General features: G+C 42.5%; 1 protein-coding gene and 1 long non-coding RNA gene across 2 annotated transcripts in view; one reads left to right on the top strand and one right to left on the bottom strand.

Moving 5' to 3' along the window:
• LOC143514855 (uncharacterized) overlaps positions 1 to 822 on the top strand; it is a 55,756-nt gene extending 54,934 nt beyond the window's left edge. Inside the window, exons 6-7 of the mRNA XM_077006549.1 lie at positions 289 to 541; positions 689 to 822. Of these exons, the coding sequence (XP_076862664.1) occupies positions 289 to 541; positions 689 to 730 (295 nt within the window). The 3' untranslated portion in view covers positions 731 to 822. The remainder of the gene's footprint in view (positions 1 to 288; positions 542 to 688) is intronic.
• A 31-nt stretch (positions 823 to 853) lies between these two features.
• On the bottom strand, positions 854 to 2,611 carry LOC143514856 (uncharacterized). The gene is made up of 4 exons (XR_013130971.1): positions 2,427 to 2,611; positions 2,203 to 2,278; positions 1,869 to 1,992; positions 854 to 1,788 (listed from the first exon to the last, which is right to left on the bottom strand). It is a non-coding gene; the product is annotated as an uncharacterized LOC143514856 (long non-coding RNA).
• Between the last annotated feature and the right edge of the window lie 16,343 nt (positions 2,612 to 18,954).

The raw sequence follows: 18,954 nt of genomic DNA, 5'->3' as shown, positions 1-18,954 counted from the left end.
CATGTTTTTTGCCTTGTGGACACTATAAACAAGACTAAACTTTGATTGGTGATATTCAAAAGCATGTGTTTTTCTGCCTTTTCCTGCTTATATGTTTAGATTGCAACCGTGACAACAAAGCTTGGGTACTTAGTACTGATTGGTCAAGCAATTTTAACACATCTGACACTGCAGGAACTTCAATTCAAGGCTCTACCAAAAAAGATTGCAGCATAATGGTCCATTAGTTTTGGACTGTATGTGAAAGCTACAATGAATGTGTTAATCGTTTTTAATCTTTCAATATAGTGTAGAGAGGCTGTGGCGGGATCTTTGGATGGGGGTCACCAGCGTCTTCTATCAGATCTTGCATACTCTAGAGGAGGAAGGCCTGTTGGACCTCAGCAGCCTTATTCACTTGTTCTTTTTGCCACGTCTGCAAGCAAGCCTTGAGGTATTCAGAGAACGATGGGACAACCATGCTTTGAGGACTGAGCATAACCTCACACCAAACCAACTGTGGGAAGTTGGGCAGATGCAGAGTCCCATTGCTAATCCTGAGGTAATTCAACAAATTGTCACTGAAGTGAAATATATAAGTAATATCAAACGGATCATTTTTTGTTCGACAAAAGAACCATGACAGTTACTGTACAAGAACTAATAGTTTTTTTCTTTCTTTTTCACGTGATGAACATTCCACATATAGACTGGGAGGACAGTGGCTATGTTAATTCAGATTCTGGTGTAAATCTACCACAGCTGGATTGTCCTCTAACTCCTCAACAAATGGAGCAACTCAGAGAATACATTGACCCTCTGCACCCCTCAGAGTCAAATGGCATGGACCTTTTCTTAAACACAGTCCAGTATGTGGAAAGTTTGCTCGAGGCACGTTAGATACGTTTCCTTTTAGTCTTATTCCAAAACTTGAACACTTTTTTTCTTTACTTTTTCCACCTCATTAATTTAGTAATAACTGCATTAAAGCTAAAATAAATTTGTTCTCTGTAGAGAATATTTTATTCTTTCACTAGAATATTTAACCACTAAAATTTTCTCTGCTCAATAAAACATTTTACCTGACATGTACAAACGTTTGTGTAAGAAGGGATATGTTAAAGTACTATTATCAGTCCTGTGACAGTGTACAAGTGAGAATACAGCTAGAAACATTGTCCTTTTCTTTATTAAAATAATTGAATGTTTCAATTGGCTTTAACAACTGAAAAGCAATAAAAATGCAGTGGGCTGCATGAAGAACAGGTGTTAGGTGATGTATCATGGGCTGCATGAAGAACAGGTGTTAGGTGATGTATCGTGGGCTGCATGAAGAACAGGTGTTAGGTGATGTAGCTTGGGCTGCCCCAGAGGTGTAATGTCCTGCCATGGCATTTAACCTCAACATTAATTCTATTGACATCAAGTAGATAAGAACAAATGAATGGTTTAAGACAAATAACAGACCTTAACCACTACCAAAGGAACAGCAAAATGTGGTACTCTAATTAAACTACACAGTGTTTCAAGACTGCAAGAACAAAAATAACATGCAAAACAAAGTGTGGTGCAGATCCATTCATACTAGACCAAAGCCACTCTCCACAGACTTCAGACATGCCAGCATGTCTTTCTTTAGAGCTGAGTAAGAGGTATAGTGGTTTGGCAGACGCAAGCGCTCGTAGCAGGTGGATGAGCTGGGTAAGTGATGTAGGCCTTTGGATTGCACTACTTCCAGTTTGAGGCTATGGCATGGCAATTCCCAACCAGTCCAGAACTTCATGAGCTGCCGTAAATCATCTGAGGATGCTAGAGGTGAAACATAACACTTTAGTGCATCAGGAATAACATTTCCACTTTAGAATACTCATATTTTTTTCCACAAATACCTTCTTCAACAAAGGTTCTGAAAAACCCTGTAATAAGAGTCAACGTCTCTGTCTGCATGTCCTCATCGCTGTCCTCGCTGTCATTTTGCCTTGACTGAGGCCACTGAATCCACTGTCGTACCATCTGGGTGAAAGTACCAGATGTGTATATGTTCAATATCTTACAACTGTGTTGATATAAGCACCACTGAAACATGTTTAAAGCCCAGGTGTCTTATTTTAGTCTATTACCTGTTGACTCACCTGAGAAGTAAGTTCAACATCTGACTCTCTGGGAAACAAGAGGGGCACCACATCAGGCCTACAAGTAATACAGTCCAAACAATATTCATACCTGTTGCTTTGTAGAACATCCATCGTCCTTGAAGTGGGTGAAGTTTGAGAAACTCCTCCTCCAATAGTGTAACAATCTAACAACATATACAAAAATAAAGACTAAATAATCTAACGTGGAGTTTGAAGATGAAACAGGTCTAACCAAATATATACAATCAGAACTCCAAATTAAAATACCTTTCAAAATATCAAATGATATGTATCATATGTGTAATTAATTACCTCTTTATGACTGAAGTCTTCTGGAACTGTAATCACCCTTTTTCCTAACCCTGCACGGGCAAGTTCTAGTTCTTTTGAAGCCTTAGGGGTCAAAGAAGTAGGGGCTGGCAGGACATAAACTGTGAGGTCTGTGTGCTTGGATGAAATGATAATAATAATAATAATAAATTATTAATTCGCAACATTTAAAAAATCCCAATAATTAACAATTGGGTCTACATTATTTTTTTGCAATTACAACACAAATGTACAATACAAGTATGCAGTGGCGTGCACAGACATTTTGGGGGGCAAGTGCTCGGGGGGGGGGCACTTTTTAGCGCACTTCATTATAAAAAAATATTACAAGCACATGTTGAATGAAATTTGACTTTTATTTGTAACATTCTCTAAACGTGAGTTTTCAATGGAAAAAAGTCACACCGCCAATTGATAAAATCCATATCCAATATTAACTATATACAGTCATTGTTAAGTCCTTCAGTTAACTTCTGTTTACCCTCCACTGTCTGCAGGCCTTGTTGCATATATTTTGCAATTAGTAAATCAATATAGGCCTACAATTAAGACAGTAAAAAGACCAAAAAGTAGGAGAAGGAGTTATAGGCTACTGAGTGTTTTCATTACATGAATGCAGATTGGCATTTTTCACAGGTAATGGGGAACTTCCCGTTTCTTCTTTCACAAACGAATGTGTTAATTTATGTTGCCTAACAAAACCTATACAACAGAAAACGTTCAGCTTAACACATAGATTTGCAAACTCTACCTTAATTATTTGTATGTGGTCGTCCTCACGTTATCTATCATTGATTTGGGCTAGAGCAACTAGTTTATCAGGTGACCAGTCGGCTAAAAATGCTTAGTAGTTTGGTGCTGTGAGACATTTTACTGCACAACAAAATGATTTCACGTTGGGCTTAGAGGGCAAACGGTAGATTTGAATTTGGTAGATGTGACCTGGCTGATGGGGCACGGGAGAAGTCTATCTGTGACCATGTGTGCTGTGCTGAAGACGCTTCCTTCCACTCGCTGAACTGAACTGCTGCTGCAGCGCATCTGGTGTTAAAGGAAGAGAGAGGTCGGGTGTGTGCGAGGTGGTGGCTCATTTCAGGGCATTGTTTTTAATCGCTCAGGTTTTCTAAAGATCATTTTAAACCGACCTCAGTAACATGTTAATAATAATAATTTTTTTTTTAACCGAAGTTTCAAAAGGGCACTTTCGTTGATAAAGGGCAGAGTTGGTGGTGCTTTAGCACCACCTGATGTCTATGTGTGCACGCCACTGCAAGTATGGGCCATGCAAATTTAAGGAACTAATGCACTGGTTATTTTTGCGTTTCACTATGATGGCTAGCAGCCTAAACGATGGAGTTAACCTAGCTAAAATTAGGCTCACTAACATGTTAAACAATTATCATGTGTAAACATATGGTTTATTGCATAACGACTACAGATGATTATGTTTTACTCACTGTAGAATTCTCATTTAAAGATGATGAAGGTTGACTCGCCATGCCGCTGTCCTGGGGTGTCTGACCGGTTGTTGCAGAGCTGTAAGCTGGGAGCGCCGCCATTCACAACCACAGTGAAACTAAACAGCGCCCCCTTGTGGCGGCTTATTTACTTGTTGCCACCTTTGTGAATGGAGTGGTGCATTTGTGTGTGGATCGGGTGCAGAAATGCGCGAGGAAAGTCTCAAAACCCAAAATATGCGAGAGGAAATGAACAAAAAACCAACGTGATCCACAAATGCAGATGCACCATTTTATAACTAAATTTTAATTTTGAGACTTAAGCTTTTAAAAAATATGCAAGTAAATATAAATGAAACATATTCAGTTTCACATACAAATTACAATGTATTTATAAAAGTTGAACAGTGTTTGTACAAATTTCAGGTTGTGAGACACAAAATGAAATGTATTTATTTGTGAACAGTGAAATGTATTTGTGATATATGTGTAATTTGTGGATTATCATTTACACATTTGTAAGGAGTTTTGAGACTAATTTCTTTCCATAGAAGACCGCTAGCAACCGCGGACAATCTATAATAGTAGCAAAAACATAAACGATGCAGCGCTTTGGTGCATGGCGCTATAGTGAGCTATTTTTAAAACAAGCCCGCGGGCGACTCATGACGTGGGTGACCCCTGGTTTTTTCAGTATTGACGGCAGCCTAACTTTTTGATTGACAGCTAATTGAGCAATAGAACACGAGAGGGAGTGTGTTATCGTATGTACACAGCAAAAACTGGAGTGTTAAATTTTGAGGGTTAAACATTTCAGAGTTGATTTTCACTCCCAAAGAGTAATTTTAACATTGTTAGATTTAAATGATGTTCAGTGTTGGAGTTATCTGACAGTGTTGATCAAATCAGTGTTAATCCATCTAAATAACTCCCGCAAAGACGTCATTAAACTCCGCCCACTCATTTCACCTCGGCTGGAGAAAGTCGGCGCCATTTTCCTCTTGGAAAAAGATGTACACGGTGAGTGTTATTTATTCAGTCTTATTGAAAGGTTTAATTTGATTATGTGAAATGCATTATGTACAATAAAACACCCTCGGATGTTATATACGTACAAACCTTGATGCCAGGGACCGAATAACAAACGTGTTGAGGTGATTAGCACAGTTATTGCTAGCATACCTAACCTAGCTAAGTTAGCAAACTGATAGCGATAGCTAGCTAGTGTTGTGATTTTCATCTTAATCCCTTCATAGTTTGTTTACATTACAGTATAGAATCAACAGCTTATCATAATTTATATATTTTGACAAGTCAAAGTATTAATCAAATCTCTAATATTAATCACTATATGTTTTGCTTACATTATATTATTGATCAAGTTGTTTATTAGTAAGAATGTCGGTATAAGCGCTTGTGTGCCTTCCAATACTCTATGCTTTGCAGTAGGCTAAAATGGGATGTGTAAGAGGAGGCCCACTGTGACCTTATGTGGTAAGGCCAGGTAGTAAGACCTCGCTTCCAGAATAGAGACAGCTGTAGGTTAAACTATGGAATGTGCAGTTCCTATGTTTAGGAAGGAAAGCATATATAATGGTGAAGAGAGCAGACAGCTTCAGAGCTGCACATGGGGTGACATGATTAGGTAATGTGAGCTCTCCAGAGATCTCTGTATTAAATTAATTAATAGGCCTATGTGTATTTTTTAATAAAAGGATAAAGACAAGACTGGTAATGTTTTCTTTTGCAATCAACGAACACGCTGCGCTAAGGTAAGAAAAGGTTAAGCGCAACACTAGCTAGCGCTCCATAATTTGACAGTGAAGATTAAAATAAATGGTGGGCCGTTAACGCTGATTACGGCCCACCACTAATTAAAATAAATGCATAATTATATCAAAACAACACTTGTCTTCACACTAAGACCAACATCTGTTTTTATACGCTAAAGTCTAGTGTTAGGGTCTTTCACTTTTAAATGGTGCAGCAGGTTATTGGCGCCAGAATGGAACAGCACCGCAGTTTATTGTGGAACAGGGAAAAACTAAATTGGTGAACGTCAATTTCTGAATTTTTTTTACCAACATTAAAAGGATAGTAATGTGATTTTGATAGCCTAAACTACTGTGTCAAGGTGTATGTATTATTAAGCAAAGTTATGTGTGTGTTTCACAATTAATATGTGTGTGTGTGTTTATTTTAGGTGCAGGTGTTTCTCCCCAGAGATGTAAAGCAGTATTTCTGGACCTTTAGGGATCTCTTAGGTAGAAGCCCCCTGATGTTGTGGGGTGAGCGGGTCTTGAAGAGCCCCCATGAGAGGTGAGGGCTCCCCTTATGTTCGGGGACTAGTTGTGTTGACTAGTATGTACCAGTTCACTTCTGGTTATTGTATCCTTTATTTGGATTATGTCACGGGTTTTGCGTTCATCCTTCATTTTCAATGACACTGGTGTGATCGCGTCTTTCTTTTACTTGCGCACCATTACTGGTCACATCTGAACTTAATTTCTACAATGGATTTAATATTCAAAGTTCATATAGTGTTAGAGATGAAAGTTTGTACATTGTACCTTCTTTCACAATGTTGTAGCTCAACTTTGAAGGACCTCAACTGAATGGGAATATATTCTAATTTTAACATTTTAATAGTGTTAATAACTAAATATTTAGGGAGTGAAATTAACTACTGAAATAGTAAAAAAAATAAAATAACTCAAAGAAAGTGTTACTTTAACTCTGTTTTGAGAGTTAACAAAGTAACTCTCACCAAGTGTTTTAACTATTTTGAAAGTGTTAATTTAACTCTGCAGAGTGTGGAGCTATATAAACCCTCAAAAAGTGTTAAAATTATCTCTGTGGGAGTCAATTCAACACTGGTCTTTTTGCCGTTACTTGATGTAGTATAGTTATAGAGCCCGCTAGGGGGTGCTAGAGGAGAGGAGTGGAGGAGAGAGAAGAGGTGTAGCGGGAGTACATGAAGAGAGAGAATAAAGGAAAATAACTTAAAGTAATCAACAGGTCTCATTATTGAACAACACAACACTTGACAACGCGTCCGCGGAGTGATACAGAGAACGAGAATACTGTGCTGTTATCACACATATCTGCAGGGTTAGAACACTTCTCAACCAGTCGGATTGTTAACTAACTGTTGTATAATTGGCGAATAATCATTTAGTGTTAGAAGGGGAGGGACAACTGTGAATTTTGATTGGACATAAATTTAAGTAGATTTCTCGATGGGACCAATTAGGTTTACAAATTTATATGTAATTCATTGGCCCTTTGGTGAGCTACTCGGAAAGGGGTGGCGAGCTAAGAGCGACGTGTTGGAGACCCCTGGCCTAGATGTTTGCTTTGTAGATGTGAAAGTATAGTATAGAATAATCTAGATGAGTGGATATGTTTTGGCTAAGCTGATCTCTGCTCTGTAGTTTGTAGTTTGTTGTACACATTTCTATTTACTACTTGTATACTACTATATATATTACGTTTAACTATTTTTGTGAAGCAAACACTTGAGCAAACATATTTCAAGCAACAATATAATTGATCTATTTCAGTAAATGTGTAGTTTCATATAAAATATGAAAGAATTTTGAAATAATGCCTTCATATTTTCAGGTTTAGGACCATATTATTTATTTATGCAATACTCTAAGTCAATGTAACCTCATTTGGAAGAGAGCTGAGATTGTTCTGAACATTTTGTTATTAGATATGTGGGTAAAATGCTATAATTAAGTATGTTTAGAGACACATTTATGAAACCATGCTTAAACAGCAAAAAAGGCCTAGTGTCGGGAGGGTTAATCTGGAATGTGTTAAGAGGATGGGAAAGAGCATCTGAATATTTTGTTGTAATGACAATATAATCATTATTTGGTATGAATGAACAAAACACTTGAAAGACCACTCAGACTTTTTTCAACTTTTATTGCCGTCATAGGCTTGAAACAGTGCCATTGCTTCAGCGATGCTCTTTAGTGGTTGGTATGGCTTCAGTTGTCCACCAGATGTCACCATCATTGAAGCCTTGAAGCTTTGAATCTTTTTTGGCACAATTGTTAGGAAAGCCTCAGTGCTTTATGAGGCTTCACTTGCCCATCACTATGGCAGAATCCGAAATTCTGTACTTAAGCAGTAGGCACTACATTTCAGTGTTTTTCACAAAATTTTCCATATTTTTCTGTTTTATATTTTCGCGACATTTACCGCGTTTGGTCATTGATTTAGAATCAGCATCAAGACGTTGTCGAGGACCAACAGAGTTACTGTCACGGTGGGTCAGCCCAGACACCACGCACGCCCACTCCGACTCTGCACACACCCTCTCATTCCCGGACACTCCCTCACTCATAATCACCAGAGTACTAGCACCTGCCACTAATTGGACTCAGGCACTTTAAATCCCCACAGGTCACACCGTCCAGTGCTGCGCATTCAGCCTGCACCCCTCGCCTTGCTATAGCCTGCTCTGTACCGGACCTGCCATACGCCTATGGCTGCTTTACTTACCTGCACTACCTTGAGTATTCTGTTGTGTTTGATCTGCCTTGTGGCCTAAGTATTTCAGTTTGAGCTATGGATAATAAAGCCTTTTGCTCACAGCCTCTGCTGCCTCTGTCCCCACGTCACAGTTAATATAACCATTAATCTCAATTAAGCCTTAATAGCGTTAATATATCCCAAAGCTAGATAAGGGTTATGGAATAATTTGGCATTTCACTACACTGTAAAAAATTTCAAGTCTCACCAACTAAAAAAATCTTAGTGACCCGTTGCACCTAATTTTTTTTGTTGGTCTAATTTAAGTAGGGATGCACCGAAAATTCGGCCACCGAAAATTTTCGGCCGAAATGGCTTAAATTTGCATTTTCGGTTTTCGGCCGAAATACTTTGATCACCGAAACAACATGGCCGAAACAATGTGCTGTGATGACGCAAGCAAAAATCGCCACCTGCACGCGCTTATTTGGATAAAGCTAGCAAAAAAGTTTTCCAGTGATGGCGCCGAGGCAAAAGACATTACACCAAAAATTATGGAACTCGTTGCCTTAGACGATCAGCCGTTCTCTGTCATAGGGATTTCGTAGGCTAATAGAGCACATTGAGCCCCGTTATGTTTTGCCGAGCAGACGACATTTCTCAGAAGTGTGTTTACCTGAGCTGTTTAATGTTGTTGCAACTCACGTCATGTTTTTATGAGAGAATTTATATTTATCTTTCAGGCCAGTCAGTTATAACTAAATTTAACTCGTATAAAATACATATATTTATCCTCTCAGATAAAAACGGTCTGCAAGCGATTTTAATTTAATTAGTGGTCGGCCGTTGTCAGCGGTATCGCCGTTAACGGCCCACCACTAATTTTATTTTATAATATGCATTACTGTAATGTCAGTGCTAAATAAATATATACAAATCAAATTTTGTAGTTGATTTATTCTTTGAATAGCAATGCCTTGATTTTAGTGAGGTTAGCCATAAATCCAATGTTACTAATAATTGGCATAATAATAATAATAATCTTTATTTGTATAGCACCTTTCATACATACATGTAACTCAAAGTGCTTTATGTATTTCGGTGTTTCGGTTTTCGGCCTTGGTTTCCTCATTTTCGGTTTCGGCTAAGAATTTTCATTTCGGTGCATCCATAATTTTAGGCTATTGATACTGCCTTCCACCTTGCAAATGTTTCGCACACCCCCATACTGAATGTAACCCCAGACCATGATCTTTCCACCACCGAACTTGACCTTTTCTGGGTGAATCTTGGATCCATACGGGCTCCCGGGCTAAATTAAATCTCATTTGGGAGGGTTTCAGCTTTCATACGAGTCATTTCTAAAACCAATTGATGAATTTAAAGTCAGGTTATAAGCTTTTGTTTCCACAACATTGATAAGTGACAGAACTTATATCAGGGACTGTATTATTAGATCAATAGTCTTATTTCCTGATTTATACATATTAAAAAAAACTGCATGTGTTATCCTTGTATTCAGTTATCCTTTGTTCCTGTGTACTTGATACATTTCTGTGTAGAAAGTGTAGAAAGGAATCAGATAATGTCATTGCTAGGAATCCTGTGTGGTGGGAATATTTCTTGGGTTTTCATATGTAATAGAACAAAGATTATCTGTCATTGTATTGACACTGTAGAGAACCGCACAATATGTCATGGTGCAGAACTATATAGAACTGTACTATACATGTCACATGAAACACCTGTTCCATGATACCTGATAACAATGCTTTAATCCTTTTTTTGAAAAAAAAATCAAGGTTTGTCAAGGTCTGTACAAAATTATATGCATATATCACAAACTCTATTTTCTGTATTTGTACAAATACATATTACTACAACTTGGCATCAGTAATGTACAGCATATTTTACTATTTATCTATATGATATTTTGTAATTCATAGTAATTACATTTTGTGTTGATTTGTCAAGAAAATCATCAATAGATTGTATCACTAATTGTCCTTAAATTAGGACTGTCACGGTGAGGCGGCCCCCTACCGGCCGCCTCCGTCCACAGCGGCTGTTGTTGTTGTTGACCCCTTTTATGATTGGGAATGTAGGATGTAGCTAATACTTCTTGATATTTTAGTCCCTCAGGTGGGCGGAGCCCGTGATCCGTCTCACCTGAGGGTCGTTTGTTTGCCTATATATGCCTATATATGTCTTGTCTTTGTACCAGTTGACCGCTGGTCATTATATCCTTAATTTGGAGATATTGCATGGGTTTTAGGTTTGCACACTCTATTAAACCATCCTTTTTCCCTGAGACTTGGCGTGATCGCTTCCTTTTCAGTTGCTCACATCGCCCGTCACAGAATGACCAGCCACCCTTCAGAAGCCGCCAAGTCTCTTTTTCTTTCTCCTTCGTTCGTGGTCATGTCTTGTGGTAAGTGTTTGTCTGCGTGGTGTTTTGTGAAGAGGTCCGCCGTGCTTTTGTGTTGTGTTTGTGGCACGGCGAGGACCAGGGCTGTCTGCCCTGGGAAAACTCTTCGTGTCTGTTGTTTGTTAGTTTGTTTGAAGAGCTCCGCCGTGTCTGTGTTTGTGGCACGGCGAGGACCAGGGCGTCTGCCCTGGAAAGGCTCTTCATGTTTTGTGTTGGTTAAAACGTGTGTTCATGTCGACGGATGTGTGGATCAGTGTGCGTGCTCGTTGTGTTTAATGTTACATGTTTTGTGTGTGACGCGGTCGCCGCTCGTCACTGTCGCCTCGCTCCCCGTGTGTCTTGTGTTAAATGTGGGGAGCGACTGCGGCTCTGAGCGGCGCGCGTCACTGTGTGTTTATGTCGAGCGCGCATGTGTAGGTCCCGTCTGTCTGTTTGTGCACCGTTTTTGTTTGTTTGTCTAGTAATAGCGTGTGCGTTGTGTCCTAGCGTGTTGTCAACTGTTTGCGTGTAATTCCACGCATGCTCCTCCCCCTGAATGTGTGTTTGGGGGGGGACCGGCTGTGGTCGCATGCCATGGGGTGTGGCACGGAGGGCGTCGCTCCCGAGGGAGGCCCTGAATAGGGTAGGGCGCGTTTGTGTTGTGTGTGTGTGTGGTTCTCTTCTCTGTGCAGGTGCTTCTCCTTGGCGGTGTTCCTGGACCTTGTGGGGGTCTCCACCTGGCAGGAGCCCGGTCATGAAGAGCCCCTCCCTAGAGGGCTGGGGCCCCTGGATGTTAGGGGACCATGGGGCTCCGGTCTGAAATGCTCCTGCTGAGGAAGGAGATCCTCCCTCCTGTCCGGGGTGACCAGGAGGCCCTTGGGGCTGCTCCCTAGCCCGCGTCGGGGGTGCTCTGGGCCTCGGTCTCTGGCGCTCCTGGGTTGGGTGGAGGAGTCCACCTTGCGATGAGGCCCCAGGAGGGGTTGGCTCCCCAGGAGGCTGGGGTGACCCCTAGCAGAAGGCAGGGGTCAGCTCTGGGAGGAGGTAGGTCCAGGAGGTGAAGTAGCCACGCCTTGGAGAGGTAGCCTACACGCACACACACACACGAGGGACGAGAGAGGAGCCGTAGCCCCTCGTCCTCACACCTGTGGGGCTCACCGGCTGAAGGCCGGTTAGGGCGTGAGGGCCCTGCGACCGACTGGGGCGTGGTTTTGTGTTGTTAACGGCCCGGTCGGTCTAGGGTCCCGCCCGGGGAGGTGAGCTGTTTAATGTTTAATATCTGGTGCATGTGGAACCTATTGCTCCCAGTCAGATGGACCCGATGCTTGCGTTATGCATGAAGGAGTTGGAACTAGAGTTGGGTAGACAGCGTGTCCGTGCCCTTGAACTTGAGACACATCGGGATGTCAGGGTGCGAGAGTTGGAGCTGGAGATGAGACAACATCCACCCTCTCACATTTCCCCTGCTGGCTCCCGGCCGGTGCCTTCTCCGCGTGGACACTCGTTGGGCCTGTCTACCCCTGTACCCGCTCCGCGTACTAGGACACGGTTTCCTGCGCTCCAGTCTACTCCGTCTGCTACGGCAGGCTGGGAGGGGTTTGATGTCAGTAGAAATCTGGCTGTTGTGCCCTATTTTCGTGAAAACGAAGTTGATGCATACTTCCCGGTGTTCGAACGAATAGCGACAATGTTGAAGTGGCCTAAGGATGTGTGGACTCTATTATTACAGTGTAAACTGGTGGGAAGAGCTCAGGAAGTATGCTCCGCTTTAACGCTGGAACAGAGTCTGGATTATGACGTGGTGAAATCCACGGTCTTACGTGCGAGGACGTCTGGTGAGTCACGTCAATGTTTTTATTGTCACGAAGCTGGTCACCTTATCGCAGGTTGTCCAAAGCTGCTTAATAAAAACCAGAAGAAGCCCCACTCACCAGCAAAACCCATCGGGTTAGTTCATACCCCCTCTTTACACCAGGAGTCCGATACCTATTTGGATACAGTCCAAATAGACGCCTCATTTAAGCCATTTGTGTTCGATGGGACTGTAGCGGTGTTGTCATCAGGTGCGATTCAGTATCCCGTTCGCATACTGAGAGACACCGGGGCAGCACAGTCGTTGATGCTAAGTTCGGTTTTGCCTTTGTCCGAGAAGACAAAATGTGACTCGGATGTTTTGGTGCAAGGTATTGACTTGCGGTACAGCGCGGTACGGCACGTACATCAAAACGAGCCTTCATTCGGCCCTGAGTTTTATTAAGCGCCTGATGTGCTAGAGCACATAGTGTTCTTAGATGTTCACGAAACTCACTAACAATCAAGAACATTAGTAGGAGCGGACGGAGAGGGATCAGGGGTTAACATTTCCTCCTGCAAAACCTTCAGCGGACCTCTCAAGGTGTGTCCAAACACCAATTCAGCTGTGCTAAAACCAAGCGACTCCTGCGGAGTGGTCCGAACAGCAAATAAAAGAAGTGGTAAGCCTGTATCCCAATCTTGTCTGTGGGATAGGCAATACGTCCTTAACATGGATTTAAGGGTCTGGTGAAACCTTTCTAGGGCACCCTGTGACTCTGGGTGATAAGCACTAGATACCTGATGACGAATTCCCATTTGTTTCATGGCTTTTTGGAAATATCTGGACATAAAATTTGTTCCTTGATCGGACTGTACATGTTTAGGGAGACCAAAAGTGGTGAAGAATTTAATCAACGCGTTCACTATCGCGGGAGCCTTAAGGGAACGAAGGGGAACAGCCTCAGTATAACGGGTGGCAACACACATAATGGTCAACATATAAACAAATCCTGACTTCGTTTTGGGGAGCGGACCCACGCAGTCAATGAGAACGCGCTCGAAGGGTTCACCACACACCGGAATAGGTTTTAAAGGGGCAGGCGGAACCACCTGATTCAGTTTACCAGCCACTTGACACACATGACATGAGCGACAAAACTGATTTACATCCCGTTTCATCATGGGCCAAAAGAAATGTCGCAACAAACGTAGATACGTTTTCCTAACACCTAGGTGTCCAGATAAAACATGGTCATGAGCAAGACTCAAAACGTGGGACCGATATGGTTGCGGTACGACCACTTGATGTACAGTTCTCCACTCCTGATCCGTGCTTGCATCAGGAGGAGTCCATTTACGCATCAGAACACCGTTCTCGAGGTAGTAGGCTACTGACCGCGTACTGAAATTCTCATCAGTTGATACGCTTGCTATACAAGTGGATAAAGTGTTGTCTTTCTGCTGTGCCTCAATGAGTTTGTCTCGGCCAAGAGTCGATATAAATGAGTCGAACGGACACGGTTCGGTTTCATTCGAATCCGTGGTCTGTGTAGGTGTATCACTGCACATAAACGAATCAGATAGTCCATCGACTTCCGCGTATTTTCGTGCCTGGGCTCTGGTGAGCACGCACGTCTTAAAAACAGAAGGAAATTCCGTTAACAAACTGTCTGAAACACTCTCCTCTGGCTCTGACACGACTTCAGGGGCGGACCAACCCTTACTACCCGCCAAATCGTTACCGAGAATAAACGTTATTCCATTCACCGGTAATTTCTCCCTCACAGCAACCCTAACCATACCGGTAACTAACTCCGAGCGCAAATATATATTGTGCAAAGGAACTCTCAACACACGCAAGTCAATACCTTGCACCAAAACATCCGAGTCACATTTTGTCTTCTCGGACAAAGGCAAAACCGAACTTAGCATCAACGACTGTGCTGCCCCGGTGTCTCTCAGTATGCGAACGGGATACTGAATCGCACCTGATGACAACACCGCTACAGTCCCATCGAACACAAATGGCTTAAATGAGGCGTCTATTTGGACTGTATCCAAATAGGTATCGGACTCCTGGTGTAAAGAGGGGGTATGAACTAACCCGATGGGTTTTGCTGGTGAGTGGGGCTTCTTCTGGTTTTTATTAAGCAGCTTTGGACAACCTGCGATAAGGTGACCAGCTTCGTGACAATAAAAACATTGACGTGACTCACCAGACGTCCTCGCACGTAAGACCGTGGATTTCACCACGTCATAATCCAGACTCTGTTCCAGCGTTAAAGCGGAGCATACTTCCTGAGCTCTTCCCACCAGTTTACACTGTAATAATAGAGTCCACACATCCTTAGGCCACTTCAACATTGTCGCTATTCGTTCGAACACCGGGAAGTATGCATCAACTTCGTTTTCACGAAAATAGGGCACAACAGCCAGATTTCTACTGACATCAAACCCCTCCCAGCCTGCCGTAGCAGACGGAGTAGACTGGAGCGCAGGAGACCGTGTCCTAGTACGCGGAGCGGGTACAGGGGTAGACAGGCCCAACGAGTGTCCACGCGGAGAAGGCACCGGCCGGGAGCCAGCAGGGGAAATGTGAGAGGGTAGATGTTGTCTCATCTCCAGCTCCAACTCTCGCACCCTGACATCCCGATGTGTCTCAAGTTCAAGGGCACGGACACGCTGTCTACCCAACTCTAGTTCCAACTCCTTCATGCGTAACGCAAGCATCGGGTCCATCTGACCGGGAGCAATAGGTTCCACATGCACCAGATCTTTAGCCTCAGCCCCAAACTCTGCCTCGATTCCCGGCCCAGACGGAAAGGCAACCCCCGGAGTCTCGTCTCTATCTGGCAGTATCTGCTGCTGTACGAGCTCCTCATATAGGATATTCTTGATAACGCGTTTCGTATCAGAGCGAGACACCGTCACACTAAAGAAATCCGCAATCAATTAAAAATCATCCTTCCGACACTTGTCAAATTGTTCTAAGGTGGGAAACAACGTGAACTGTACCAAATCGAATGCAGCAGCCATGACTACTCACAACCGATAAAACGAAACAAAATACCAGAACAAAAACCACACCAAACCGCACACCCCCCCCACCACAAAACAACAAAACCGGCAGGCAAACCAAACCAAAGGGACGAGCCCCCAATTCTGTTACGACCCGGCCTAGGCTACCGGATCGTAACAGGTAAAGACGGAGAAATATTTATGATGAAGGAAAATGTTTTATTTGTGGCGGGACAATATAGGCTTCAGGAGTTGATATGGCTAAAGAAAAAAATAACAACTTGGAAACACAACAGAATGGCTAACTTCCTATTCGACAGAAAGAATAAAGAAAATATACAAAAAACCTACCCTAACTCCCTAACCATAAACAGAGGACAAAACGGAACAAAAATAGCCTCAACTCCCTACGTCCCAACCACTGAGAAAACCCAAGAAGTGAATATACAGGCTATGTACAGTGTGCTATATACAATAGGCGACCAGACTTATATTGAGGGGGGAAACCGTAATCGTAGTCAATGGAGAAGTGTAGATCATAACCGACACAGAATCCAAAAATACATCAACAAACACTTCCACACATACACTCAGAAACACCACGAACAAACTGTCTTAACTATACAAAATCTCAAAATGCGAACCACTCTCAATCTTTCCTTCCTGCCACCCTCCTCGTCTTCATTCCCGGGCCGGTTTAAATATAGAAATACTTCTACATCGACCCCAGGGCCGTAACAACTACACAGACCAATAGATGAGGGCAGAAAACAGAGCAAACAGTTTTCAGAATACTGGAAATTCTGACCAAAAGTTTTGGGAGTTTTGCTCAGGATATTGGAAGAATAAGAAGAATTGAAGTAAATCAGAATATGTTTTTTAATACCATTTTAGATGGTATACTTTTTCTTTAACTTCCCAGGCCTCTGCCACAGGCATCTCCATAGTGCATAGAAGTGGTCTTCTGCATGCTCAAAGCAAATGAATGGATCTTCCATTCATCATCTATAATATGAGCTGTCACACCAAGATAATTCTTGTTGCTAACAGAGGTCCAGTGATCCCCAGTCAGAGCCACATTTGTGGCGCTTTTCACAAAAATCCTGTTTTACTTCCCTTTCCTCATCATACAGCTCCTGGATTTTCTTCGACATTGTCTTTCTGGACGGCAGTTTGTAACTTGCATCAGTTGACGCAATGTGCAGCGCTTCTTGTAAGCTTTTATCTTCGACCACAGAGAGCGAACAACTCTGCAAATAATGTGATGCGTCAAGTTTAAATGCCTCCGCCGCTCTTGCGCTACGGTCAACCGCGAAAGTTTAATCCAGTCTTAATGGTCCAATGAAGGTAATTTAAAAACCAGGACATTTCCTCACTTAAAAAAAAACGGACGTTTGGTCACCCTATCGTACTAGGAATACATTTAGCAGCTAAGTTATCATTACTGACCTGCGCGTTAGCCCCAACTTGTTTTGCGTTGAGGTGGTAACGAAGGGTGGAAGTGCTCCTGTGATAAGCGAACTCCTTCCTGCATAAAGTGCAAATAACACAATTTTTGTTTTGTACTTCCATCCCATCCACCAGCGTAGCCTCTTCAGTAATCTCCATCATGCTCATCTTATTGTGCATCCATATAATCTGTATGGCTGGAACTCGTGCACTGAGAAACATTCCACAGTGCAAAAGTGTCTCATGCGTTAAATGCGTTAATTTTTTTAGTTCGTAAATTTTCCTGTAATTAATTAAACGAAATTAACGCGTTAAAGTCCCACCACTTATATATATATATATATATATCCATGTTATATATGGCATCCTACATTCACCTGTTAAAATGAAGGTGTGCATAATGCATCTTTGTTCTTTACATTCAATTAAGACATTCTAGACCAAAATCATCAAGAATGGTTTAATATGATTTGAAGCTGACACTGATTTGTATACTGTATTAATGGAGTGCCAACACACACACACACACACACACACACACACACACACACACACACACACACACACACACACACACACGGGTTGGACAATGAAACTTAAACACCTGTCATTTTAGTGTGGGAGGTTTCATGGCTAAATTGGATGAGCCTAGTGGCCAATCTTCATTAATTGCACATTGCACCAGTAAAGCTGGGCGTACACTGTACGATATTTTAAATCGTGTACTCAGCTCCAGCTCAAACTGTACGACTAAATCGCAGGGAGAGTCAGCTCGTGGAGCTGCTTCAACAGTTCGATACTCTCACGAGGAGCGATTTGAATTTCAAACATGTTTGATATTCTTGCGACGCTGCGATTTCTGATCGGGAGTTGGTCGTGAGGTGTGAATCGCTCCTCGTTTACCTGTGTAAACTATATGATGCACGACACGCGATTGAGCCGAAACTCGGCCCGATCGCAAAAATAGTCGCACGAGTGAAATATCGGCTGAAAATGGGCCAAAAATCGCACAGTGTATGCCCAGCTTAAGAGTAGAGTGTGAAGGTTCAATTAACAGGGTAAGAGCAGGTTTTGCTCAAAATATTGCAATGCACACAACATTATGGTGAAGAGGACAAATTGTTGGTGCATGTCTTACTGTCGCGTCTGTGACCAAAATATCAAGTCTTTGTGATGTATCAAGAGCCACGTTATCCAGGGTAATGTAAGCATCACACCAAGAAGGACGACCCACAACCAACAGGATTAACTATGCCACAAGAAGAAGCTGTCTGAAAGGGATGTTCGGGTGCTAACCCGGATTGTATACAAAAAACATAAAACCTTGGCTGCCCAAATCACGGCAGAATTAAATGTGCACCTCAACTCTCCTGTTTGACCATAAAACAACAAAAAAAACGTTTCCACCAAAACTGTTCGTCGGGAGCTCCACAGGGCAAATATAAACGGTCGGGATGCTATAGCCAAACCGTTGGTCACTCGTGCCAATGCCAAACATTGGTTTCAATGGTGCAAGGAGCGCAAATCTTGGGCTGTGGACAGTGTGAAACATCTCTGATGAGTCCACCTTTATGGTTTTACCAACATCAAGGAGAATTACAGTGTGGAGAAGCCCCAACGAAGCATACCACCCAGACTGTTGCATACCCAGAGTGAAGCATGGGGGTGGATCAGTGATGGTTTGGGCTGCCATGGCATTCCATTGGCCCAACACTGCCAAGGACTACCAAACCATTCTGGAGGACCATGTGCATCCACTGGTTCAAACAGTGCATCCTGAAGGTGGTGCCTGTATCAGGATAACAATACACCAATACACACAGCAAGACTGGTGAAAGATTGGTTTGATGAACATGAAAGTGAAGTTGAACATCTCAGATTGCCTGCACAGTCACCAGAT

The sequence above is a fragment of the Brachyhypopomus gauderio genome, chromosome 5 (assembly GCF_052324685.1).
Source record: "Brachyhypopomus gauderio isolate BG-103 chromosome 5, BGAUD_0.2, whole genome shotgun sequence".
NCBI classification, from domain to species: domain Eukaryota; kingdom Metazoa; phylum Chordata; class Actinopteri; order Gymnotiformes; family Hypopomidae; genus Brachyhypopomus; species Brachyhypopomus gauderio.
Note: the sequence above shows the minus strand (reverse complement) of the source record. Positions and strands in the feature narration are given on the sequence as shown.